This window comes from Narcine bancroftii, chromosome 1 (assembly GCF_036971445.1).
Source record: "Narcine bancroftii isolate sNarBan1 chromosome 1, sNarBan1.hap1, whole genome shotgun sequence".
In the NCBI taxonomy this organism is placed as follows: Eukaryota; Metazoa; Chordata; class Chondrichthyes; order Torpediniformes; family Narcinidae; genus Narcine; species Narcine bancroftii.
Window position 1 is genome coordinate 485454685 of NC_091469.1, and position 26341 is coordinate 485481025.

The 26341-nt window shown below is 42.5% G+C and overlaps 1 protein-coding gene across 10 annotated transcripts in view; it reads right to left on the reverse strand.

Moving 5' to 3' along the window:
* The window catches only part of ctdspla (CTD (carboxy-terminal domain, RNA polymerase II, polypeptide A) small phosphatase-like a), a 610361-nt gene that overhangs the window by 71642 nt on the left and 512378 nt on the right, over window positions 1–26341 (reverse strand). For 8 of the 10 annotated variants that reach the window (XM_069914945.1, XM_069914943.1, XM_069914942.1 and 5 more), the window contains one exon: window positions 212–244. The exons of the other annotated variants lie outside the window; for them this stretch is intronic. In XM_069914945.1, coding sequence (XP_069771046.1) covers window positions 212–244 — 33 coding nt within the window. The remainder of the gene's footprint in view (window positions 1–211; window positions 245–26341) is intronic. 10 annotated transcript variants of the gene reach the window in all.

Here is a 26341-nt window from a genome sequence, read left to right on the forward strand (position 1 = left end):
TGATGCACATAAAATTGTCTCAGTACACCTCCGAACTCCGTTACTCCAATGGAAGCTACGTTTGTTTAGGATCATGCGGTGGTTAAGAGGATTAGGATGTACACAGCCCTGTGCTGGGTTACCAGGAGTCAATTAAGTATCCCAAAGGGTTGCCCACAAGCAGTTTGAAAGCATGCAAGATGGTCAGAACAGAAAACAAAATAATACATACACCAGGACTGGGGAGGACCTGCACCTGGTCAGACTGGAGAAAACAAAAACAGACAAAAAAGGAAAAATTCCGATCAATATGCAAGAAAATATTAATAAAGAAAATAAATCTATTCAATGTCAAAGATGCTCCCTTATAACCTGCCCTTTAAGAACCTGGTGTTTACACAGAATACATAGGACCAGGATCCAGTTTTCCACACCACAAGGCACATCATTTGAATGGGTGCAGAGATGACAATGGTGGGCAAGAGAATGCTCAAAACCAGGGGAGGACTCCTTTAAACTGTCCAGGCTCACTGTGTCCTCAGGCGAGACTCTCGGCAGAAATCAGGATCACACGTGAAAAACAGTGTCAGGATGATGATTGAATTTAAACTATTCCCTGCTTAAATTATTAAACACAGAATCTGGAAACAGCACACGGCTTGCATGTTAATTGACAGGCAGAGCAGGCGAGGCGCGGGGGAGGTGGGAGAAGATATGCGGAGGGAGATGAAGAGGTATGGAGAGGAGGAGTGGAGAGAAGGGAGGGGAAGGGGTGGAGAAGAGAGTGAGAAAACCAGAAAGAATGAATGGAGGCGAAAGTGAATGGGAGAATGAGTGGAAGGGAATCCTGGAAAGTAGAGAGCATGGAAACAATAAAACAAACTGAAAAACTGTCAGTAAATGGTGGCATTAATACTGGCTCCCATTAAAGAACCATAGTTGTTTAAAAGTCTAACCCAAATTGGAAATGTTTGCCTCAGATGCAGGTTTGCAGTGTTTAAAAGTGAAGACAGCTAATTCTCAACTGTAAAAAAAAACCTGCTTTCCCAACTTGGTTTCAAAGCCCTTCAACAGTACTCTGGTCTGCAGTTGATGTTACCCTGTGCTGACTGGAACATATCAGCTTCAATTATGTACGAGAATAATTGTCCATGTACTGATGAACAAGTACTACTGAGGGCATGACTGACAATAGGTGCCACAGCCATGAACGACTGGACTTGCTGTGCAACGTTCAGCTTGATGAGGCCTGGTAATGAGCACTGAGTTCAGAAGAGGCCCAGTTTACAGGCTAATGATTAAACTGCAGAAGGCAGGATTCTGATTGCTTCCATATGGCTCAACCACAAAACTATTCCAACAATTAAAATAACTGAAATTTCTAAATGAGCAGGCAAATCAGCAATTTGAGGAATGCTTTCATGTGTTTGTGGCACCAAATAGGCATTTTGCAATCAACAGATGGGACATTTAATTAAAAGTTTGGCATGGAAAGGTATGGCATGGAAACATGCTGTTCAGCCCACTAAATCCATGCGATCAAGCACCCACTTACACTAATTCAGAATCAGTATTGTCAGAATTTATAAACCACCTTACAAAATAAAAAAAAAAGTCTAAGTAAGGCAGTGTCTGTGGTTCATTGTCAATTCAAGAATTTAATGGTAGAGGGGAAAAAGCTGTTCTTGTGCCGCTGAATGCTTGTCTTCAGGCTCCTGTACCTTTTTCTCCTGCTGGCAGCAGAGTGAAGAGAGCATGTCCTTGGTGGCGGGGTCCTAGAGGAGAGAGGCTGCTTTCTTAAGACAGTAACCCTAGTTTTTATCTCCCCACAATCCCATCAACCTTCCACCCACCCCCTCAAATTCTACCACCCAGCAATACAGAGCAGTTTACAGTGGCCAAGGTTTTAGATGTAGAGCACCCTGGAATGAAATCCATGCAGTCACAGAGTGAACTTGCTAACTCCACTCCAACAGCACTGGTCACCGGAGCTGTGAGGCATCATTTGACCAGTTGTACCACTCTGCTATCCTTGGATGTCCAAAGCAAGGGACTATTAATGTAAGATAAATAAATACACGATAAATAAATCCAGTGAGGGAAAACAACAAACTGCTGGAGAAACTTAGTGGGTCAGGCAACAAAAAATCTGCACAGCAGCGCTGCTGTGACGTCAGGGCTGCTGCGGATCTGGGAGAGTGAGGAGCAGAGACACAGCGCTGCTCTGCAGGGTCCTTATGCCAATGGCCCTGTAAGGATTTAAACAGCCTGTTAGAGGACTGGGCAGTGTTTTTTTTTAAATGTCCTGTAACCATGAAGGTCTGTGCCCAAGATGGCACTGCCTATTGGGCAGTGTACCACAAGGGGTTGCAGACTACAGAGGAGCAGAAGACCAGCACAAGGCACCAGAAACAGAGGAACACCTTCCCCCCCCCCCCCCAAACCCAGTGAGAAGAAGCCCAAGAGGGTAGGTGACTACAACAATGGACCAGTGAAGGGCTCAGCAGCTGAAGGACCCACGCAGGCAGCTGGAGACTGGCTCATGGGAAGAGTATCGAAATTCAAGGGTCTGGAGGGCAAGAAGGTCTTCACGCGCTGAAAGCTTCCCGATCCTTTTGGACGTTGCTATCTGGAGCTTGGGTTGCCAATGGATGGAACAGGAATCTGTGAGGCTGCAGAAGTTGTGGCAGCACTGGAGGCGAATCCACAGACACACAGAGCCTCTGAAGGAACTCTCTTTCGCTTTTCTTTCTTATTATTGGAGGTGCTAGGCAATGCTCATGGCAACTCTTTGTTTGCCTTTACGACAGGCAAAAGTTGACAAATATTGTGTTTATTACATGTTTTGTATTATTACATGACAGTAAAAGAACCCTTCAACCTTTAACATCCATGGGTAGATTCAGGATGGAACCCTATATTGAGACATACCCTGAGAATTCACGGTGGAGTAGAATGATCGAGAAAAACAAAAACTGCAGACATTAGAATCTTGAGCAAGCAATGAGATGCTGGAGGAACATTGAGTCAGGCAACATCTGTGGGAAGAAATGGCCAAGGGGTGGCTTGCACATGTAGAGTCTTAATTAAGGGTCCCAGCCTGAAATGTTGACTAACCATGCTGACCAGCTGAGTTGCTCCAGCTTGCTCTAGATTCCAGCATCTGCAGTTTTTATGTTGCTCAATGGAGAAAAAAGTTAGTGGAAGACTACCACAAGGACATAAATGCAGAGGTGCATTTAATAGAAAGCGAAACGAGGATGTGAGAGAGAAAGGAGCAGAAGGATATGTCAAAAGAGAGAGATGTATAAAAACATCACCATATTTTTAAAAAAACATTGTGATCATCCAAGTTTTAATATTAGGCTTCTGCAAACAGACATTTTATACTTCAATCCAATGATGCAACAGGCCATGTGAAGGAGAGATGCTCAAGTTACAAGTGAATCTGCTAAAAGACAGGCTTCTCGCTCTATCAGCTAATCCTCTTCCACATTCGTGAGCCATGTGGACCCTTCCAAACACTTGGTGCGACTTAACGACATGGGAGAGATATTGACGTTTTGATAAATGAACAGGTACATTAACACAAAACTGAAAAGACAGAAATAAATTTAAAAAAATTACTGCCCAGGAGTTTATCACTTGAAGTCACACTTACAAATCCATTGCTATTCCTTCACTGCTTTTGGTTCTAAATCCTGAATCCCTCCTTAATTGCTCTATCAGTCTGCCTCCACCTGAAGAACAGTACTACCTCAAGATGGCAGCTCACCACCACCATCTTCTCAAGGACAATAAATGTCGGCCTGGCTATCAACATACAAATGCGAATAAACAATATCAAATGAATTTTTTAAAACATTTCGACATACAGCCATTTCAGCCCATGAGTCCGTGCTGCCAAATTTACACCCCATGAACCTACATTTTTAAACCATTGGAGGAAACCAGAGCCCCCGGAGGAAACCCACAGACACAGGGAGAATGTACAAACCCCTTACAGACAGTGTGGGATTTGAACCCCGATCCAGTCCTGATCACTGGCGCTGTAAAGGCTACGCCAACCGTGATGGGAATGGAAGTAATGTGATTAACTAAATATAGTCTTAAATAGGTCTTGCGATTCAGAAATAGTACCAAAGGATTAGGAGTACACCAAGCAGACGACTGGAAGAGGATAGATGTCTTTAAGAAAGATCATAAGATTCCACACAAAAGCAGTTCAAAGAAAACTGAAAAATTGAAAACATTGTTTGAAAGGGCGGCAAGGTTAGCGCAACGCTGTTAAAGCACCTGAGACCGTGGTTCGAATCCGCCACTGTCTGTAAGGAATCTGTACATTCTCCCCATGACCTGCATGGGTTTCCCCCAAGTTATTTACTTTCCTCTAACACTTCAAAATGCAGAGATTGTAGGTTAATTGGGGGGTGGGGCGGGGGAGGGGGGTAATGGAATGGCATGGGCTTCTGGGCTGAAAAGGCCTGTTATTCCAGTTTAAAATTTAGCACTTTTATTCATGGCATTGATTGCGACTGATTAAAGTTCACAATCAGGGATTAAAGATGTATTTTAGAGCAGGTGGTGGTGGTGAGTGATATTGATGGGAAATAAAATTGTCAAGGAACATAGATTAAGGTACAGAACATCATCTTGACAGTTAGAATTCGACATAACAAAGTGTGAAGTATCACATTTTGGGTGCAAAAATGCCAGATAGAAATGGAAGTGAAAACATAAAAGGTTAATTGGCTGATGCAAAAGCAAAATCAGGCACTGGGATCTCAAGAGACATGGAACAAAAAGCAGGATGCTGCAGATGGCCAGGTGGCGGTACACTCAAAAATCAGGATGTTGTGGATGGCTAGGGTGGTGGTACACTCAAAAAGCAGGATGCTGCGGGTGGCCAGGGTGGTGGTACACTCAAAAAGCAGGATGTTGTGGATGGCCAGGGTGGCGGTACACTTAAAAAGAAGGATGCTGCGGATGTCCAGGGTACTTAAAAAGCAGGATGTTGTGGATGGCCAGGGTGGCGGTACACTCAAAGAGCAGGATGTTGTGGATGGCCAGGGTGGCGGTACACTCAAAAAGCAGGATGCTGCGGGTGGCCAGGGTGGTGGTACACTCAAAAAGCAGGATGTTGTGGATGGCCAGGGTGGCGGTACACTTAAAAAGAAGGATGCTGCGGATGTCCAGGGTACTTAAAAAGCAGGATGTTGTGGATGGCTAGGGTGGCGGTACACTTAAAAAGCAGGATGTTGTGGATGGCCAGGGTGGCGGTACACTCAAAAAGCAGGATGCTGCGGGTGGCGAGGGTGGTGGTACACTCAAAAAGCAGGATGTTGTGGATGGCCAGGGTGGCGGTACACTCAAAAAGCAGGATGCTGTGGATGGCTAGGGTGGCGGTACACTTAAAAAGCAGGATGCTGCGGGTGGCGGTACACTCAAAAGGCAGGATGTTGAGGATGGCCAGGGTGGCAGTACACTTAAAAAGCAGGATGCTGCGGGTGGCCAGGGTGGCGGTACACTTAAAAAGCAGGATGCTGCGGATGGCCAGGGTGGCGGTACACTTAAAAAGCAGGATGCTGCGGCAAATAATCACAGATCTCATCTGGAATTTAGCATTCAATTCGGCTGCTCCATTTGGAAAAGAATCCACTAGAGCAGCTTGTGATTCAATAGGATTATGGCTAGGGTGGTGGTACACTCAAAATGTACGCTCAATATTTCTACCGATGGATATTGAGTTCCTCCAGCAATTCTGTCAACTTAAGACTTGAACGTTTTAATATATAGGAGAGATCTGCTTGAAAAAATAATTGCACCCTAATGTGTGTGAACATGGAAATCAATGACCCAAAAAATCAGCTGTGGCTTTGATTGATTTAAAACCTGAGAACATAGGGCACTAATGGATAGAACTGTAGAACAATGCAACATGGATATAGGCCCTTCGACCCATCTTGTCTGTGCCAAACTATTATTCTGCCTGGTCCCATCGACCTGCACCCAGTCCATAGTCAACATTACATCTCCCATCCACATTTCTATCCAAATTTTTCTTAAATCTCAATATTAGGCCTGCATTCACCAAGTCAGCTGACAGCTTGATCTGCACTCCCACCACTCTGCATGAAGAAGTTCCCCCTAACATTTCCTTTAAACATTTCTCCTTTCCCCTTTAACCTATGTCTTCTAGCTCTTGTCTCACCTAACCTCAGTACAAAAAGGCTACTTACATTCACAATTTTGTATACCTCTATCAAATGTTCCCTTATTCTTCTCCGCTCCAAAGAATAAAGCCCTAACCTATTTAACCTTTCTCTGCAACACAGTTCCTCAAGTCCTGGCAACATCCGAGTAAATCTTCTCTGCACTCTTTCAATCTTATCAGTATCTTTCAAGTAGGTAGGTGACCAACACTGCACACATACTCCATATTTGGCCTCACCAGTGTCTTGAACAATACACCATAACATCCCATCTCTTATACTGAATGCTTAGATTTAAGGCCAATGTGCTAAAAGCTCTCTTTATGACCCACTCTACCTGCGATGCCACTTTCAGGGAATTTTGTACCCGTATTCCAGATCCCTCTGTTATACCGCACCTCTCAGTACCCTAACCGCTTACCGTGTAGCCATAAGGAAAGGTCAAGGATCAATAGTTAAAGACTGCCATTTACAACAAAACAATGGAGCTAATTCCTACGAATTACATTATAAACTCTTGAGCCGGAGTTTGTGCCAATCTGGGGTTGTATTCCATGGATCAACCATAAGGATAGATCCATGGAATAAGGATACCAAAGTTCAGGAACCTTGGAGGTCAAGAGATGTAAATTTAGTATGGAAGAAAAAGGATGCATTTGATTTAATAATGTGAAATCCAACATACCCCTTGAAGAATATAAAGAATGCAAAAAAGAGTCAAATAGGGTATCAGGTGGGGCAAAATAAATCATGAAATGCCCTTGGAAATTAGGGTTAAGGAAAATCCCACGGCATTTTATACATGCATTACAAACAAGGGTAAGACCACGCAAGGACAAAAGATGGAATTTAAGCGAGAAGCCAGAGGATGTGGGAAAGTTATTAAACCAGTACCTTTCATCAACATTTACTGAGTATGGAGGACAACCAGACAAGCGTGAGGAACATTATTATTCAAGCACATGTTGACAGCAAGGACCTGGTAGTGTTGGGAAACAAAAATTTAGGTGGATGTCCCAAGGGCCTGATGGGGCCTATCCAGGCACACATCACAAGATAAAAGAACCGAAGTAGGCCACTTGGTCCATTGAGTCTGTTCCATGACTCTACCCTAAGCTGAACTATACTCACACCTAGTTCCAATTGCCAGCCTTTTCCCCATATCCCCTGAAGCCTCAACCAATTAGATACTTATCAATCTCCTGCTTAAACTCTCCCAGTGATCGAGCCTCCATTGCTGTATGCAGCAATGAGTTCCACAAATTCACGACCGTCTGACTAAAGAAGTTTTTTCTCGTCTGTTTTAAATGGATAACCCACCAATGGAAACATCTTATTTATATCCACTCTGTCAAAACCTTTCAAAATTCAAAATGTTTCTCTGAGATCCCCTCTCATTCTTCTATACTCCAAAGAATAGAATCCAAGAGCTGCCAAACATTCCTCATACGTAGCCCTTGTATTCCAGGAACCATCCTAGTAAATCTCCTCTGCACTCTCTCCAACAACATCACATTCTTTCTAAGATAAGGGGCCCAAAACTGCACACAGTCCTCCAAATGAGGTCTCACCAGTGCCACATACAGCCTCAACACCTCTTTACTCTTAAAATGAATGCCAACATAGCATTCGCTTTCTTCACTGCCAATCCAACCTGGTCATTAACTTGGAGGTTTCCCTACATGAAGACACCCAGGTCCTTTTGTACTTCCGAGGTTTGAATTTTAACCCCATCCAAATAGTTCTCTGCCCGTTTATTTCCACAACCAAAATGTAGAACTGAACACTTCTCAACATTGTACCTCATCTGCCATTTTTTTTTTTGCCCAGTCCCCTAAGCTGTCTATATCCTTTTGCAACTTTTCGGTTTCGTCAACACTTCCACCAAGATAGGTGTTATCTGCAAATTTGGCCACAAAACCATTCAATCCACAATCTAAATCATTAATATAAATTGTAAACAGTAGCGGCCCCAAGACTGACCCCTGTGGAATTCCGCTTGTGACAGGCAGCCAACCTGAACAGGATCCTTTTGTTTCAACCCTTTGTTTTCTGCCTATCAGACAATTTTCTATGCAATCTAATATTGTCCCTGTAATTCCATGGGCTCTCATCTTATTAAGCAGCCTCACATGTGGCACCTTATCAAAAGCCTTCTGAAAATCCAAATATACAACATCTCCAGCCTCCCCTTTGTCCATTCAACCTCAGATTTCTTCAAAAAATTCTACTTTGGTCAGCCAGGATCTACCCTTCAAAAAACCGTGCTGACTTGGACCTATCCTGTCGTATTTCATCACCATGTTCTTGAGGATCGTCTCTAATATCTTCCCAATCACTGACGTCAAGACTAATAGGCCTATAGTTTCCTTTTTTCTGTCTCCCACCTTGCTTAAACAGCAGAACCACATTTGCAACCTTCCAATTCTCTAGAATCATGCCAGTCTCTATCGACTTCTGGAAAATCATCACCATTCGGTCCACAATCTCCAAAGCTACCTCTTTTAGAACCTGTGGGTGCACCTCATCCAGTCCAGATTTATCAATTCATCTTGCCTGGCACTATTTCTCCAGTAATTCTAACTCCATCTAATTCTACTCCCTGAAACCTCAGTCTGTCAGGTTTATTGCTAATGTCTTCCACAGTGAAGACTGACGTAAAATATCGTTCCTCTGCCATCACTTTATTACCCATTATAACTTCCCCAGCATCGTTTTCAATCGGTCCTATGTCTAGGCGTGTCTCTCTTTTACACTTTATATATTTAAAAAACTCCTAGTATCCTTTTTTATATATAGTTTGCCAATCTCCTTTCATAATTCATCTTTTCTTTCCTAATGACTTTCTTTGTCTCATTCAGTAAGTTTCTGAAAGATTCCCAGTCCTCTGTTTTCCCACTAAATTTAACTCCTTTGCTTTTATCTTGGCCTTCACCTCTTTTGTTAGCCACATTGGTACCATCTTTCCATTGACAAATTTCCTTTTCTTTGGAATATATCTATCCTGCATATTTATTTATTACTTTTATGTAAAAATAGCTTCCAATTTTGTTCTGCTAACCCTCCAACTAGTTTGCTTTTCTAGTCAACTCGGGCCATTTCGTTTCTCATGCCACCATAATTTTGTTTATTCCACTGAAAAACTGATACACTCGATAACTTTTTTTTCAAATTTGAAAATAAATTCAACCATGTTATGATCACTACTTCCTAGAGGCTCTAATACCTTTAATTCCCTAATGACCTCAGGTTCATTGCACATCACCCAATCCAGAACTGCGGATCCCCTGGTGGGCTTTTCTACAAGCTGTTCAAAAAAGCCATCCCTTAAGCTTTCGACAAACTCTCTCTCCTGGGATCTAGTAATTTCCTGCCCTTCCCAATCCTCTGTTATGTTAAAATCCCCCATAATTATTTTTGCATTATCCTTGTGGCATGCCCTTTCTATTTCCAGCTGTAACTCATAGTCCACTTCCCAGCTACTGTTTGGGGGCCTGTATATAACTGCTAATATGGTATTTTTACCCTTGTCATTCCTTAATTCAACCCGTACCGATTCTACTACTGCTGACCCTATGTCCCTTCCTTCTACTGATTTAATGTCATCACTTACCATCAGCTCCTTGCCTCGACCTCTGCCTATCTTTCCTATACACTGTGTATCTTTGGAAATTGAGCTTCCAATCGCGTGCCTCACTGAGCCATGTTTCAGTAATGGCCACAATGTCATATTTGCTGAAAATGTGCAGCCAGGTCATCTACTTTCTTTCTAATGCTACATGCATTTAAGTACAGTGCCCTCAGACCCACTACTGATGATATTTATCGTATTCCTGTTGAACAGCACTTTCTCCTGCCTGCTCACCTGCCCTTCCTCATTTGAGGTCATTGACTCTTCTATTTTCCTCTTTCTCCGTCGTAGCTCCCTGTCTCCCTATGACCCTTATCTCTTCACTCTCATTTTGATTCCTGGCCCCTGCCAAACTAGTTTAAACCCTCCCCAACAGCTCGAGCCAATCCTCCTGCCAGGATATTGGTCCTCCTCTAGTTCAGGTGCAGCCCATCCCTTTTGTAGAGGTCAGACCTGCCCCAGAAATGATCCCAAGGATGGTGGTGAAGGGAGCATGTGGCGCTCTTGCCTCCATCAGTCCGGGTACTGAGAACAGGAGCCGGGAGGTAAAGTTCCAACTGTAAGACCACACAGAGCAGTTCTGTTCACCCAGCTACAGGAAACAAAGGTTCAGGGAAAAGGAAGGATACAGGAGGAGACAGGCTTATGAAAACCTGGAATGGGATCTGCATTTTGCCATGAGCGGGATGTGAAGCCTGTGTCATAATTTCAGCAATAATCTCAATGGGTTGCACATGACAGACATTTGTGATTTCTTGGACTTGACAAAACAGTTTAGGTCACAGCACACTCACAACAGAGACTTCAGAAGGATGATTCAACAGGGCCATTAATCGCAAACGTCTCTGGTTCTCAGACTGGACCTTCATCATCATAAGGAGCTATCATAACACTATCCCAGACGCGCAGGGGATGGTCTGTTTTGAGAGCTTGCATGTGCAGCACTTACAGTCTCTGTAAGTGCAGAGCTCTTGGACTCAACACAGCAAGAAGACCGCAGATGAAGTGCTTTGTTATTGGTTTATTATAAAAAGGCAAGTCATCTTCATAACCTTCTGTGACCAGGTTGGGAATTGGAACCAGTAGGTTATCCTACAAGCTATTGCTAATCTAATTCCCTCCTTGAAAGGAACACACACTGGACAATGAAGATCTTGCTTCCTGAACACTTTTGTAAGATTTTCCACTTTACAGGAAGAAGTGAATCTGTTGCATTGTTCAAGTGAACCGGCGTGGACTTGAAGGGCCGACGTGGCCTGTTTCCACGCTGTAAACAGTTATATGGTTATATGGGTGGATTTAACGGATTTTGAGCTGTTGATCACGAAAATCGACTTAAAAATTTTCTATCACATACCTTTTTTCAGGTGTAACCTATTTTTTGTGATTCCCTGGTCCTATTTTTAAGTCTACTAGTATATTGTCTCTGCTTTGGTCAGTTCAAGCAGGCCTGGGCATGCACTCAGTGCAGGTGCCTTGCAAAGGTGGTCTTAGGCCTGGGCATGTGCAGTTGGGCTATAAAAGCAGCTCACATTCAATACAGCAGAAATGTCCCATCAGTGTTGTAACAGTACAATACATTCTGTTACATTTACGGCAAGTATACGCTTAAGGCTCAAAGATGCAACATGACTGCACTTATTAAGAAAGCCTAGGAGTTCCACTTCGGTTGTAAAATTGGTGACCAAGATAAACCCTGGGCTTCTCACATTTGTTGTGCAACATTTACAGTCAACCGGAGAGCTTGGCTCAGTGGCAGTTGGAAGTCAAGCAATAAAACATGCTAAATTCAGTAATAGTTAATTTAATGTTTCTCCAACATCCTATGTGATACAGAAAATCTGAAATTATCTTTGTGTTCAGGTTGAAGTTGTCTATCATAATCCCCAATTTTTTTTCTCAGGAAGCAAACAATTAAAAAAAAATTGTTGTCCAGTGTAATAGATCCAGTTTATCCACCTTTGCCAGTAATATTGTAATCAAACTGATAGAATCCAGCAGGCTTGATTTTCCATCTATTCTTAATGCTGAGATATCACTATTCAAACACTTCAGACGAAATACAAAATCAAGATCAGTATTCAGCAAAGAGGCTTCATTAGTTTGCAGTGTTGGGGGAATGCATCAAAACAAGCTGACATTTTGAAATGACCTGCTACAAATGAGAAAGTATGCTGGAGGTTCACTATTCTTGCTTCTTCACCTCTGCTCTATTTCCCCCTAAAGTCCTTCGCCAACGTTCATTGGGCCGATTCTCGCTTGGAATCAATTACTCATCTCAGTTTTGCCCCAACTACGGTTTTGAGTTGAACACCAAAATTGTCTTAAATTTCAATTCTGCACCCCCTCCCGTATCGACGTGTCTGTCCATGGCCCTCATGCACTGCAAACCAAGAACTTCCGTAAATTGGAGGAGCAACACCTAATTTTCCATCTGGGCACTCTCCAACCGGATAGCATTAACATCAACTTTTCCAGTTTCCATTTGGTCACTCTGTTCTCCTTCTCTTCCTCATCCCTGTCTCCTTTCCTCCAGCCCTTTCCCTCTCCATTCAGAGAGCTACCTTCTCCCCTATCACTTCTCAGCTTTTTTTTTCTCTTGTGCCCCCCCCTCCCATATCCATCTGTGACCTCTTGCCTGTGTCACTGCCCCCCTCCCTCCACCATTTCATTCAGATACCTGCTGTTTTTGATGAAGGGCTCGGGCCAGAAATATTGGTTAAGTATCTTTATCTTTGTTACATTAAAGACTTGCTGAGTTTATCCAGCAATTTTTTGTAAAGTTGTATGAAATCAACTGAGTTACTCTCACAATTTGTACTTTGACACTCTCATTTTGCAGGTACTTTGCCTTCCAGGTCCAATGTGAAAATCGCACACACAGGCTAAGTCTGATATTTCCTAATTCTGCATCAAACCTTCATCTGTTTATGAGCTCACTTCTTGCTCCCAATCAGTATCCATTGCATCCAAAAAATTGATCATTCCAGCAAGGGTTCTAAAGTTTTATTCCCTTTTGTAACTAACATCATCTTGGAACATGTGAAACAGGGGCATGTGTCATCCATCTGGCATGTCGAACCTGCTCCACCAGTCCATAAGTTAATGGCCACATCACCTACCTGCCTTTTTTGCCATAATCCTTAATTCCCCTTCTATGCAAGAAATCTAACTCTCTTAAGCATATTTAATGAGGCAGTCTCTTCTGCTTCCTTGGGCAGAGAAATCCACATATTCACCACTCTCTGGGAAATGCGGTTTCTCCTCAGCTCCATCCTAAATCTACACCCCGGAATCTCGAGGCATGAGGAGCATTTGATGGCTCCTGGCCTGTACTTACTGGAGTTTAGAAGGATGAGGAAGGATCTCATGGAAATGTTCCAAATATTGAAAGGGCTAGATAGAGTGAATGTGGACATGTTTCTAGAACTGGGAGAATCGAGGACCAGAGGCCACAGACTCAGAATAAAAGGACATTCCTTTAGGACAGAGATGAGAAGTTTCTTCAGGTTTCAGATTTATTGTTAGAGTGCACACATGACATACATACACCCTGAGATTCTTTTTCATATGGACACTGTGACAGATTATGTTATATTTTATATTGTATACTGATATGTTTTAAAGGAGATAAATTGTGGCAAGTCTTTTAGTTAGGTCACACACAGATACCAACATTTCAAAACAGATCTATTTTAAATGCCAGAGCTCTGCTCAAGCCAGACAGTCCAGGCTCCGAGTGCCTTTGCAGAAACTGAAGAGTGCCTATAAGAACTTCACAAGTAGGTGTTAATTGGACATGCTGTGGAGTAATGGATTATTGTTTTGGAAAGCAATAGATGAACGGACTCAGAAGATTGGGTCCAGTGCCGCAGTCTGAGCGCAGTTTGCTGTTCTAAGAAGGTCATGTGGTTTTTCTGTGTGTGTGTGTGTGTGTGTGTGTGTGTGTGTGTGTGTGTGTGTGTGTGAGTGAGTGTGTGTGTGAGAGAGAGAGAGAGAGAGAGAGAGAGAGAGAGAGAGAGAGGGAATTCAGCAGCTGGGACTGGAACAGGACAAGCTGAAAAGCTTGTGGAAAACCCCATTTTGAAGAGGGTTGTGAGTTCTCAGTTCAGCCTGGTCAAAGCCCTTGTGGCCAATACAAAAAGAGTTGGCTGCTGTATAATGTTTCATTTGAAATAAGAGAAACAGAGAAGGAACTCTATGGTGACCTGAAAGAAAGAGGTCTTTATCTGGAAACTCTGATCGGGCAAGTTTCTTCGGCAAGACACTGAAGTGGCTGATCTAAAGGAATCAGTTGTGGGTGTCCAACAAGCAACAAATTTCTCCCAAAACCGAAAAGAACCTTCCTGAGTGGTAACCATTTACCTTTCAAGCATCAGAGCCTGATGAAATTCATAAATGTTAAATTCTGTGCACGGTATAAGAATTGCCTGATACCAGTAAACTTGGAGGAATGAGAAGTGAGATTGGACTGTGAATCAAAGTACTTTTCTGAATTTGCACACACATTACATACACGTGCACTTAGATTTAGAAGGGGGTTAAGTTAATAGCAATAAGTTTGATCCTGTTTTCATGTTTAAAGATAATTAAAAGTAACTTTTGTTTAAGTAACCATTTGTCTTGGTGAATATCTATTGCTGCTGGGTTTTGGGGTCCTTTGGGCCTGTAACACCGCAGCAGAATTACCTCTAATTGGTAGTGGAAAAAAAATATACTCCACATACACATATAAAGAAATATAAACAAACTAACTGTGTAACACAGAAAGAAAAAAAGAGGATCAATACAATGGAATAGTAAGGGTCCTTAAATGAGTCCAGCCAGAGGGTGGTGAATCTGTGAAATTCAATCTTTACAGCCATCTGTGGCAGCAAGTCACTGGGTAGATTTAAAGCAGCTGTTGATAGGTTATGGGGAGAAGGCAAGAGAATGGGGTTGAAAGGAAAAACACATCAGTAATGATTTGAATGGTGGAACAGAATTGATGGGCTGAATGGTCTAATTCTGCTCCTAAATCTTATGGGCATTATGGACTTGTCTATTATGGCCTAGTTCTAGTCACACCTAACAGTGGAAACAACTTTTCTGGCGTTACCTTGTTTACCATTTTATATGTTTCTACAAGATTTGTTCTCATTCTTCTAAATTCTCCCTGCTCTTAAAATCAATTCCATTAACATTGAAGATCAACATTCCATTTGCCTTCTTGATTACCTATTGCATCTGCAAACCAACCTTTTGCAATTCATGCACAAACACTCACTCCCAAGTCCTTCTGCACAACAGCAGGCTGCAATCTTTCAGTAGTTAAATAATAAGCTGATCTTCTATTTTTCCTTCCAAGGTGCACAACCTCACATTGTACTCCATTTTGCTCACTCACTTATCCTACTTACATCTCTCTATGCCCTCTGCATTCTTTGCACAATCTGCTTTTCCATTCAGTCTAGTGTCATTGGTGAACTTGGATACGCAACGCTTGATCCCCTCTTCCAAATCGTTAATATGTATTGTGAACAGTTGTGGGCCCAGCACTGTGGGCAGCGCTCTGCTCACCACTGATTGCCCCCAGAAAAACATCTCTTTATCTCAGCTTTCTGTCTTCTATTGGTATTCTTGTCCTCGATCCATGTTAATATTTTACCCCCCAGCCAGCTCCATGCTTAATGGATAGCTTTTTTATGTGGGGGCCTTATCAAACATCTTCTGAAAATCCAAATACACATCCTGCTCTATCCACTGTGCTCATTAGATTCTCAAAGAACTCTAGTAAATTGGTCAAGCATAACCTTCCCTTCATGCTGCATTTGCCTGATGGAAGTTTCTATCTAGATGTCTCACTATTTCTTCTTTAATGGCAGCTTCATACATTTTCCCGACTCCACGTTATGCTAACTCCCCTATACTGTAGTTACCTGCCTTTTACCAACATTCTCTTTTAAAACGGATGTGTGATACTTGTTGTGTCCTGCCCACAGTCCAGAAAACTTTACTAATAATTTATCACCAGTACCTCTGCTAAAACTTCCGCCATTTCTTTCAATACCCTGGGATGCATTCCATCAGGAACAGGGGACTTATCGACCTTTCAGGCCACTAGTTTGCTCAACAGTATTTGTTCAGTGATAGCGACTGTATCGATGTCCTCTCCTCTCACCACATCCACAACATCCCTCCGTTAAGGCCGACACTAAATAGTTGCTCAAAGCCTCGGCTATTTCTGCATTACCCAACATTAATTCTTCTTCATCTTCCAAGTGATCCATGTTCATTTTACCCATCTTATATAATTATATAAACTTTTACTGTTAGTTTTTGTGCTCATTTACTTTCATGATCTATCTTCTCCTTCTTCATTGCTTTGCAATTCTTTGTTTTTTTAAAGTTTTCCCAATCTTCCAGTCTCCCACTACTTTTGGCCACTTTGTATGAATGAGTTTTTCGTTTGATGCCCTCCTTCATTTCTTTGCTTATTCAAGGTTAGCTCTCCCCACCCGACCTGTCCTTGCTTTGTTCCTTGGGTTTCTGAGTTCTCACAGGCTTCTGGCTTTTTGGTTCACTCTGCATCTATACAAGTTTTTTCATTTACTGTCTCCACAGAACATTACAGCACAGAAACATGACCTTTGACCCTTCTAGTCTGTGGCTATCCATTTTTCTGCCTAGTCCCACTGACTTGCACCCAGTCCTTAGCCCTCCACACCCCTCCCATCCATGGACCTGCCCAAATTCTTCTTAAATGTTTAATATTGAGCATGCATTCATTTCAACTGGCAGCTCTTTCCACATTCCCACCACTCTCCATGCGAAAAAGATCTCCCCCATGTTCCCCCTAAACCTTTCCCCTTAACCCATTTCTTCTGGCTTGTATCTCACCCACCCTCAGTGGAAAAAGCCTACCTACATTTACTCTGTCTGTCTCCCTCATAATTTTAAATACCTCTATTAAATCTCCCCTCATTCTTAACTTGTTTAACCTTTCCCTGTAACTTATTTCCTGAAGTCCCGATAATATCCTAGTAAATCTTTGCATTCTTTCTATCACTGATATCTTTTCACCTTGAGAAAGAGCTCCATAAATGAGGATTTTTTTTTCTTTTATCACAATAATTATCAAGGTAAGCTCCACTATGAATATATCTAATTTTATTCATTTAGAGATACAGCAAGGTAACAGGCCCTTCGGCCCACTTGCCCATGCTGCACAATCACACCCATGTGCCAATTCACTGACTAACCCCATATCGATGAAACATGGGAGGAAACTGGAACACCTGGAGGAAATCCTTGTAAGTCACGGGAAGAACGTACAAGTTCCTTACAGACAGCGCCGGATTTGAACCAGAGTCACTGAGTTCACTGCAATCAAATGCAAGTCAAGCCACTTTTATTTGTCATTTATACCACACAGTGCATGGTAAAGATGAGATAGCATTTCTCCAGGTACACGGAGCAGATTTACATAAATAGAAGTTAAAATTGAAGTTTAAATATTAAGACGTATATAGTAACAGTCTACGGTACCCTATGTACATAAATTCTGGGAATTCAGGAGCCTGATGGCTTGGGGGAAAATAACTGTTGCCCAATCTAGACACAAGAGCCCGAATGCTATGGTACCTCCTACCACATGGCAGAAGAGAGAAAAGTTTATTTGAGAGGTGTGTAAAGTTCATCACAATGTTTATTGCTTTCCACGTGCATCATGTATCTTGATGTCTGTCATGGTAGGAAGAGAGCCCCCAGTGATCTGTTCCACTGACTTCACTATCCTCTGCGGGGTCTCACAGTTGGAGGAAGTACAGCTTCCAAACCAGGTGGTCATGCAATTGCTCAGAATGCTCTCAATGCATCTTCTGTAGAATGCAGTGAGAATGGAGGGTGGGAGATGGACTTTCCTCAGCCTTCACAGGAAGTAGAGGCGCTGCTGGGCTTTCTTGGTTATGGAGCTGGTGTTATGGGACCAGGTGCGATTTTCCACCAAGTAACTTGATACTCTTGACAACCTCACCGTTGGAGCCGTCAATGGTCACTGGAGAGTGATCCCCCCCAGGCCCTCCTAAAGTCGACAACCATCTGTTTGGTTTTATTAACGTTCAGATTCAGATTGTTGGCTCTGCACCAGCCGTTAGCAACTGTACCTCACCTCTGTACGCTGACTCATCATTCTTACTATCAAGGCCCACCACGATCACGTCGTCAGCGAACTTAATGATGCGGTTCAAGCTGTGTTTTACAACACAGTCATGGGTCAGCAGAGCGAACAGACTAAGCACACAGCCTTACCCCCACCCCACCAATGCTGTTACTGATCCACACTGCCTGAGGTCTTCCCGACAGGAAATCAAGAATCCAATTGCAGAAGGAGGTGTTTAGGCCCAGCAGGCTCAGCTTCCTTATCGGGTACTGTGCTGAAGGTCAAGCTGAAGTCAAGAAACAGCATTCGAACATACGAGTCCTTGTTTTCCAGGCGGGAGGTGGCGACGGCATCGTCCGTAGAGTGGTTGGGTCTGCATGCGAACTGCAGAGGGGCTAGTGACGGGGGCAGCAGGAGCTTGATGTTTCCGACGATGAGCCTCTCGAAGAACTTCACGACGGTGGATGTGAGTGCGACAGGCTGGTAGTCATTGAGGCAAGACACAGATGATTTCTTCAGCACGGGGGCAATGGCGGCGACTTTGAAGCATGTTGGGATCGCTCCATAATCGTTTGAAATGTGCCTTAAAAGTTAATATCCCACATTGTGATTGTCCTTTATGTTTCTCAAAGTTTAATATTAAATTTAATCATGTGCTTAACCTGTGCAGTATTAAATCCACTCTGGTCACTTTCTCATCAGTTCAAAAATACACTATTTTAAGATGACTACTAAGAAAACAAATAAGAATAGTTTTGCTCTTCCTATTTCACTGTAGTGGTTGTTCAGTTTATATAGAAATCAGAATCTCTAATCCCTGGTAACACAAACATAAGATATAGGAGTAGGTAAAAGTCAAAACACAATGCTGGAGAAACCCAGCAGGTCAAACAGTGTAACCATCGTTTCGGGCTTGAGCTCTTCATCAAGGTACATAGGAGTAGGTAATTTGGTACTTTATAACCTGTTCCACCATTCATCATAATTGATCTTCTAACTCAATGTTGTTTTCCTGCACAACCCATTTCATTTGATTCCATAAATCTATCAGTCACAATCCTGGATTCACCACTCATCTCATCTTATCAAAACTCCTTATTCTGAGTCCGAGATCCCTGCTACTAAACTCCTTAACCAAGAAAACATCCTCTCTGCAGTCTTTCACAACCTACAAGATGTTTACAAGCTTCAATGAGTTAGAAACTCTGAAAAATACAGGTCTAGTCTAACTCAATCTTTCCTCTATAGGCTGCGCAGTGAATCTTTCCTGTATTCCCCTGAATGCCAGTAAATCCTTTTTCAGGAAAGGATACCAAATCTGCAAATAATTGAGGTGTGGCCTTTTCAACAAGGCCTTGTATGATTCTCTCTTCAGGTGCCTTGCCATTCAGTGTGGGCCATCATGTCTCTCCATCCATCCATCGTGGTCTCTGACCCTTTGAATTGTAGTTATTGCCTCCCCTGTTTCTAACCACGATGTTAATCCATCGGTCATTTTCTTTCTCAGTCGGCCTCTGCTTCTTTTTCCTTCCAGCTTTCCAGTTGAAACTAAATGTTCTAATATATCTCTTTGCATGATATGAGTCCAATGATTCTTTTAAGTAATGTACGTTTTGTTTTCGTTCTTTGTAGAACTTCTTCATTTGTTATCCTGTCCGTATTTGATATGCATCACATTCTTCCGAGAAACCGCATCTCTGCTGCATTGCTTCATTTTCTCCCCATTGCATTTGTGATGGTCAATGACTCGTAGCCAGACTTCAACGTAGCAGCTGGGAGTTCGAAGGTAGTCGTCAATTGCTACTTTATCGTCAGGATGCTTCTCGTTTCTATAAATCCTGTTCTTGCTTTGATGTCTACTTTGCATTTGCCATCAGATGTTCCCTTGTTCAAGGTGCTTGAGGTTACGAACTTGTTTCAGGATTTCATTTCCCAATACAATCCTACAATTTGAAATATCAGGTTTCTTTGATATTACCATTACTTCAGTTTTCTTTTTGTTTAAAGTTAGGCCAAGTCTTTCATTGTGTTGATGGTATAATTCATGAAACACATAGTTATTTACATTACCCGTGCATCTTGGCGCCTCACAGTTCGGCGGGCAGCAACCTCCTTTGAAGAAGACCGCAGAGCCCACCTCACTAACAAAAGAGGAAAAACCCAACACCCAACCCCAACCAACCAATTTTCCCCTGCAACCATTGCAACCGTGTCTGCCTGTCCCGCATCGGACTTGTCAGCCACAAACGAGCCTGCAGCTGACGTGGACATTTACCCCCTCCATAAATCTTCGTCCGCGAAGCCGAGCCAAAGAACTTAATCTGCCACCATTGAAACAAGGTGTGTGACTTCACAATTTCCCCACAATGTGTTCCTTCTGTAGATGTAATAAAGTTCTTTATTTGTTTATATGTTATATGCTGCGTACATTATTTTGTATTGCACTACTAATGAGTGGTAATTCTGCTGCGCCCACAGGATAAAAGGATCTTGGGGTTGTATGTGATGTTGTACGTACTCTGACAATAAATCTGAAATTATTACCCACTCAACTATTTCTATTTCTATTTGAAATGTTTTTTTTCCCCCCTCTTCCTTGCTCTTGGTCTAGTTTTATGTCATCATTAAACTTGCTAAAAAGTCCTTGGTCCTCTTCCCCACGTGAATAGATGAGACTCAAGGACCAATGCATGCAGAGCCCCACTCACCTTCCAACTTTAGAAACACCCATTTATTCCCACTCATTAGTTTCTGTCTGATAACCAATTCTCAAGCCAGCTGTGCAGTACTTGTATTATTAGCTCTTCCAGAATTTCCACTGAGAACAGCTTTCTTCAAAAATCAGGCTCTTCTGACCAGGATTTGTGTCTTTTTCTTGTTAAAGTTTGTTCACCAATGGTGATGTTAATAATTGGGCAATAGAGCCAAGGGCAGCACAGTTAACGTAGCGGTTGACGCAATGCTATTGGGATCAGGGCTTGATTTCTGCACTTTGAGGAATTTGTACATTCTCCCCATGGGCTCCTGTTTCTTCCCACTGTTCAAAACAAAATGTACTGGGGGGGGGGGGGGGGGGGCGGTTGTAGGTCAATTAGGGTAATTAGGTGGCACAGGCCAGTTATTTGTTCTGTATGCCTAAATTTAAATGTTAAAAATTTTAATTTAAGAGCATGGTTGTGGAGCAACGCTGACCAGAATGGTTCAAAGTTTCTTCCCTAGTGAAGTGATTTGCTTTCCAAGTCAGGCATACAGTGACACGTGAATGGGGCCCATGCCTCCAGATTAAATAAACAGGGGAAGAATTTTAGTCAGCCCCAATTTTGATTGCTTTCCAGAAAACCTACCTCTTTGGGCCTCTGTTAAGGATCAGTTGGAGCTGCAAAACTATTTACAGCAAAACTGTCTGCCAATATTCACAATGCAAGCTGATGCATGAGCAGCCACTCAGAGGGTTGGCAGAATCCACTGAACACATCCCCAGGTTAATGTCATGTTTGCAGAGCCAAAGAGTGGGAAAGGAAGTTGGGAAGAAAATAAAGAGACAAATGAATTTTAATTAGCCAAGAAAAACCCTGCGGAAGGCAGATCAATTTTGTTGACAATCGCTCAAGGCCCATTGAAATACATATTCAAAGCCTAACGAACTAGCACACATCAATCATACTCGGCTGGAAATCACAGAATTAGATTAAAAAGTCCCAATGTGAACAAGGCCCAAAAAAATAAACACCAATTGCTAACTTAGAACATTATAGCGCAGTACAGGCCCTTCAGCCCATGATTTGTGCTGATCTATATAATAAACCTACTCCTTGCCGTACATTGACTTCTCCGGTTTCCATTAGCCACTCCTCCCACCTCCCCCCAACCCGAATCTCCTTTCCTATTTCTCCTTTCCTCGAGTTGTCTCTCACTTTTTCCTTTTCCCTCTGTCTCGTTCCCTCCAGATTTGCATTCACAGAGCCACCTCACCCAATCAATTTTCATCTTTCCTCTCCTGTCCTATCCATGTCCAATGATCATCTTTTGTCTGTTGGTCTGTGCTCTTAAAGGTTACGGAGAGAAGGCGGGGACGGGGTACTGAACTTTAAGATCAGCCATGATCTCGTTGAATGGCGGAGCAGGCTCGAAGGGTCGAATGATCTACTCCTGCTCCTATCTTCTATGTTTTTTTTTTCTATGTTTCTCCCTGCACTTTTTTTCATTCTCCCCAGCCTTTTAATTCAGACGCCTGCCCGCTTTTTACTCATATCTTGAAGAAGGGCTCAGGCCCGAAACGTTGGTTAAATATCTTTACCTCCTATGGTCGTTGCAGGACCTGCTGAGTTCCTCCACCATTTCTGTGTTTTCACTACAATCAGAGCATCAACAAACTTTTATGTTTCACTCCACAACAATCTAATCCTTCCCTACCATAACCCTCTACTTTCCTACATTCATGTGCCTGTCTAACAGTCTTTTGAAAACCCCTATTGTACCAACCTCCACCACCACCCTCGACGATACATTGCAGGCACCCACCACTCTGTGTAAAATACTTACCTCTGACATCTCCTTTAAGCTTTCCTTTACTCACCTTAAACTGAAGTCCTTGGGTATTTGCTACTGTTGCCCCGGGAAAAAGGTGCTGGCTGTCCTCCCCATCTACACCCCTCATAATCTTGTATGCCTCTAATAAGTCACCTCTCATCTTTTCAAAGAGAAAAGCCCTAGTTCGGTTAACTTTGGTCTCTAATCCAGACAATATCTTGTTAAATCTTCTCTGCACTCTCTCCAAAGCATCTACATCCTTCTTGCAATCAGGATTTCTCAAAGACAAGATGCTCTCTGGGATTGGTGAAACAATCTCTACACTTGGAATTATGGACCTCCATCTTCAGGACGGCATGGATAGTGTAAGGCTATTCTTCTTCTTTGGCTTGGCTTCGCGGACGAAGATTTATAGAGGGGGGTAAATGTCCACGTCAGCTGCAGGCTCGTTTGTGGCTGACAAGTTCGATGCGGGACAGGCAGACACGGTTGCTATTACAATGGCAATAACTGGATCTGTCTGTAAGGCGTTTGTATGTTCTCCCCGCATCTGCATGCATTTCCTCCGAGCGCTCCAGTTTCTACCCACCCTTCAAAATATAAGAGGGTGGAGGTTATTTTGGGCATAATGGGTGGCACAGGTTTAAATGGCCAAATCAGCTTCTACTGCGATATAAATACAAATTGTAATTTAAGTGCCTCACCTGTTGAAACCGCAAGGTAGACACTTTCAGGGTTGCATGGTCTACCATGCACATCCAGATTAAACATTTCAACTTTCAGTTATCAATTCCAAACAAAAAGTGAGAAAGCACTTGCGTCTTATGAACAAAGTATTTTGGCGTCTATTGAAGGATAATGAACAGTAGCCCGAGAAGAGGAATGAGATCATTAACAATTGCAGAAAAGTGGACCAACCAGGTGGACGGAACTGCAGGAGAGTAAGAGGAAAAAGGACATTGTGCTCTGTGAACCTGTTCTGGTTGATCGGGCTGCCTTGACCCCCAAATAGAAATGAACAAAAAAAGATCTGCTAATCTCAAATTTTAAATGATCAAATAACTCAATATCATTCGGTGTTTATAGAATGAAGTTCCAAAAGTTTACAACTTCAGTCTGGACAACACACACACACACACACACACACACACACACACACACACAAACTCAGAGGCTCATTTAAAGTTCTTACTTTGCACATTATTTATTATTGAATATTTATTTTCTGTAATGCACAATTTGTTTGTGCTTCTTTCTTTACATTTCTCTCTTTTGTATATGCATCTTTTCTTGAGTAGTTTTTTTGTATTACCGACAAGTAGAAATTCTGCCCAACCTGCAGGAAAATGAATCTCAGAGTTATTTGTGCTGTCATGTATGTACTCTGACAATATATTTGAACTTTGAAAGGCCTGGCTCAAATTTTTAGATTATGACCCCAGCTGCACCAATTCAGCAAATCCACAATGGCCTTCTCCAATCTCTTCTGAGATGGGTGCCTCGATCTGCCCACAGTACTCAAAGTATGGCCCATCCAGGGTATTGCTAAACTATACATACAATTTTCATACCTTGCACCCCCCTACCATTTGAAAAGATTTGCATCAATGCCCAGTTATCTTTGGACCTCCATTGCTTCCAGCTTTTCAGTATTCTTCACTATCCTTTACTATATCAAGTCTGAAGTAGACCATTTCAAATTTCCCTGCATCAACCTAGACTTGTCAAAATTTGGACATCCACTAACATTTTTTAAAATTTAAACCTTCAATCTACCCAGCATATTGTACTATCTGTCTTTGCCAACAGCAATATGGATAGACAGGGTCTGATCAGGAGCACTCAACATGGATTTGTGGGAGGAAGGTCATGTTTGACCAATCTGATTGAATTTTTTGAAGAGGTGACTAGGAATGTGGATGAGGGTAGCGCAGTGGATGTTGTCTATATGGACTTCGATAAGGTACCACATGGAAGGTTAGTTAGGAAGGTGCAGTCTTTAGGTATAAATTTTAAGATAGTCAAATGGATTGAACATTGGCTGAAAGGGAGAGGCCAGAGAGTGGAAGTGGATAATTGTCTGTCAGGTTGGAGGCCGGTGACCAGTGGTGTGCCTCAAGGATCTGTATTGGGCCCATTGTTGTTCGTTATATACATTAATGATCTAGATGATGGGGTGGTGAATTGGATTAGTAAATATGCAGACGATACTAAGATAGGTGGAATAGTGGATAATGAAGAAGGTTTTCAAGGATTGCAGAGGGATTTGGGCTGCTTAGAAAAGTGGGCTGAAAAATGGCAGATGGAATTTAATGCTGATAAGTGTGAGGTGCTTCATTTTGGTAAGAAGAATCAGAATAGGACATATGTGGTAAATGGGAGAGCATTGAGGAATACAGAAGAGCAGAAAGATTTAGGAGTAACGGTACATCGTTCCCTGAAGGTAGAAACTCACGTGAATAGGGTGGTGAAGAAGGCTTTTAGTATGCTGGCCTTTATCAATCATTGCATGGAATATAGGAGTTGGGAGGTGATGTTGAGATTGTATAAGACGTTGGTGCGGCCTAATTTGGAGTTCTGTGTGCAGTTCTGGTCGCCTAATTATAGGAAGGATATAAACAGAGTGGAGAGAGTGCAGAGAAGGTTTACCAGAATGTTGCCTAGGTTTAAGCATCTGGAGTATGGGGAGAGATTGGACAGATTGGGTCTTTATTCTTTGGAGCGTAGAAGGTTGAGAGGGGATTTGATAGAAGTATTTAAGATTATGAAAGGGATAGACAGAATGGATGTGGATAGACTATTTCCGTTAAGAGGAGGAAAGTTTAAAACAAGAGGACATGAGTTAAGAATTAAGGGGCAGAGGTTTAGAGGTAACATGAGGGGGAACTTCTTTACTCAGAGAGTGGTAGCTGTGTGAAATGATCTTCCGGGAGAAATAGTGGCGGCGGAGTCAATTGTATTATTTAAGAAAAGGTTGGACAGGTATATGGATGAGAAGAAGATGGAGGGTTATGGGCATTGTGCAGGGAGGTGGGACTAGAAAGGGGTATTTGGTTCGGTGCGGACTAGAAGGGCCTAATGGCCTGTTTCCGTGCTGTAATTGTTATGTTTATTATATCCTTCCACCCCATCAAGGTCCAAATGCACACATCTCTCAAGATTGCTACGCAGGTTGATAGAATAGTTAAGAAGGCCTATGAGATGTTGGGCTTCATTAATAGGGGGATTAAGTTCAAAAGTCGAGAGGTCACGTTGCAACTCTACAAATCTCGGGTGAAACCACACGTAGTTCAGTTCTGGTCACCTCATTATAGGAAAGATGTGGAAGCCAGAGGAGATTTGCCTGGATTGGAAAATAAGTGAAGAAGAATGAGAGGAGGTCTACAAGATCCTGAGAGGCATAGATAAGGTAAACAGCCACCACTTATTTCTCAGGCAGGAATAGCAAACACCAGGGGACATCTCTACAAAGTGAAGGGAGGGAAGTTTCGGGGAGACATCAGGGGCAAGTTCTTTTTTAAAATATACAGAGTTGTGGGTGTCTGGAATGACTTGCCAGGGTTGGTGATGGAGGTTGAAACATTAGTGGCATTTAAGAGTCTCTTAGACAGGCACAGAGATGAAAGAAAAATAGAGGGTTATGAGGTAGGAAGCGTTTCTGGTTTTTTTGGGTAGGTATATATATATATATATAGGTCGGCACAACATCGAGGGCTGAGGGGCTTGTACTCAGCGATAGTGTTCAACGTTCTCAGGTACAATATGGACGCAGACCTTTCTGCCCATGTAATTCAGACACAAATATTCCAAATACTTGCAGCTCCAATTGAATGCCACCTCTAACAACAT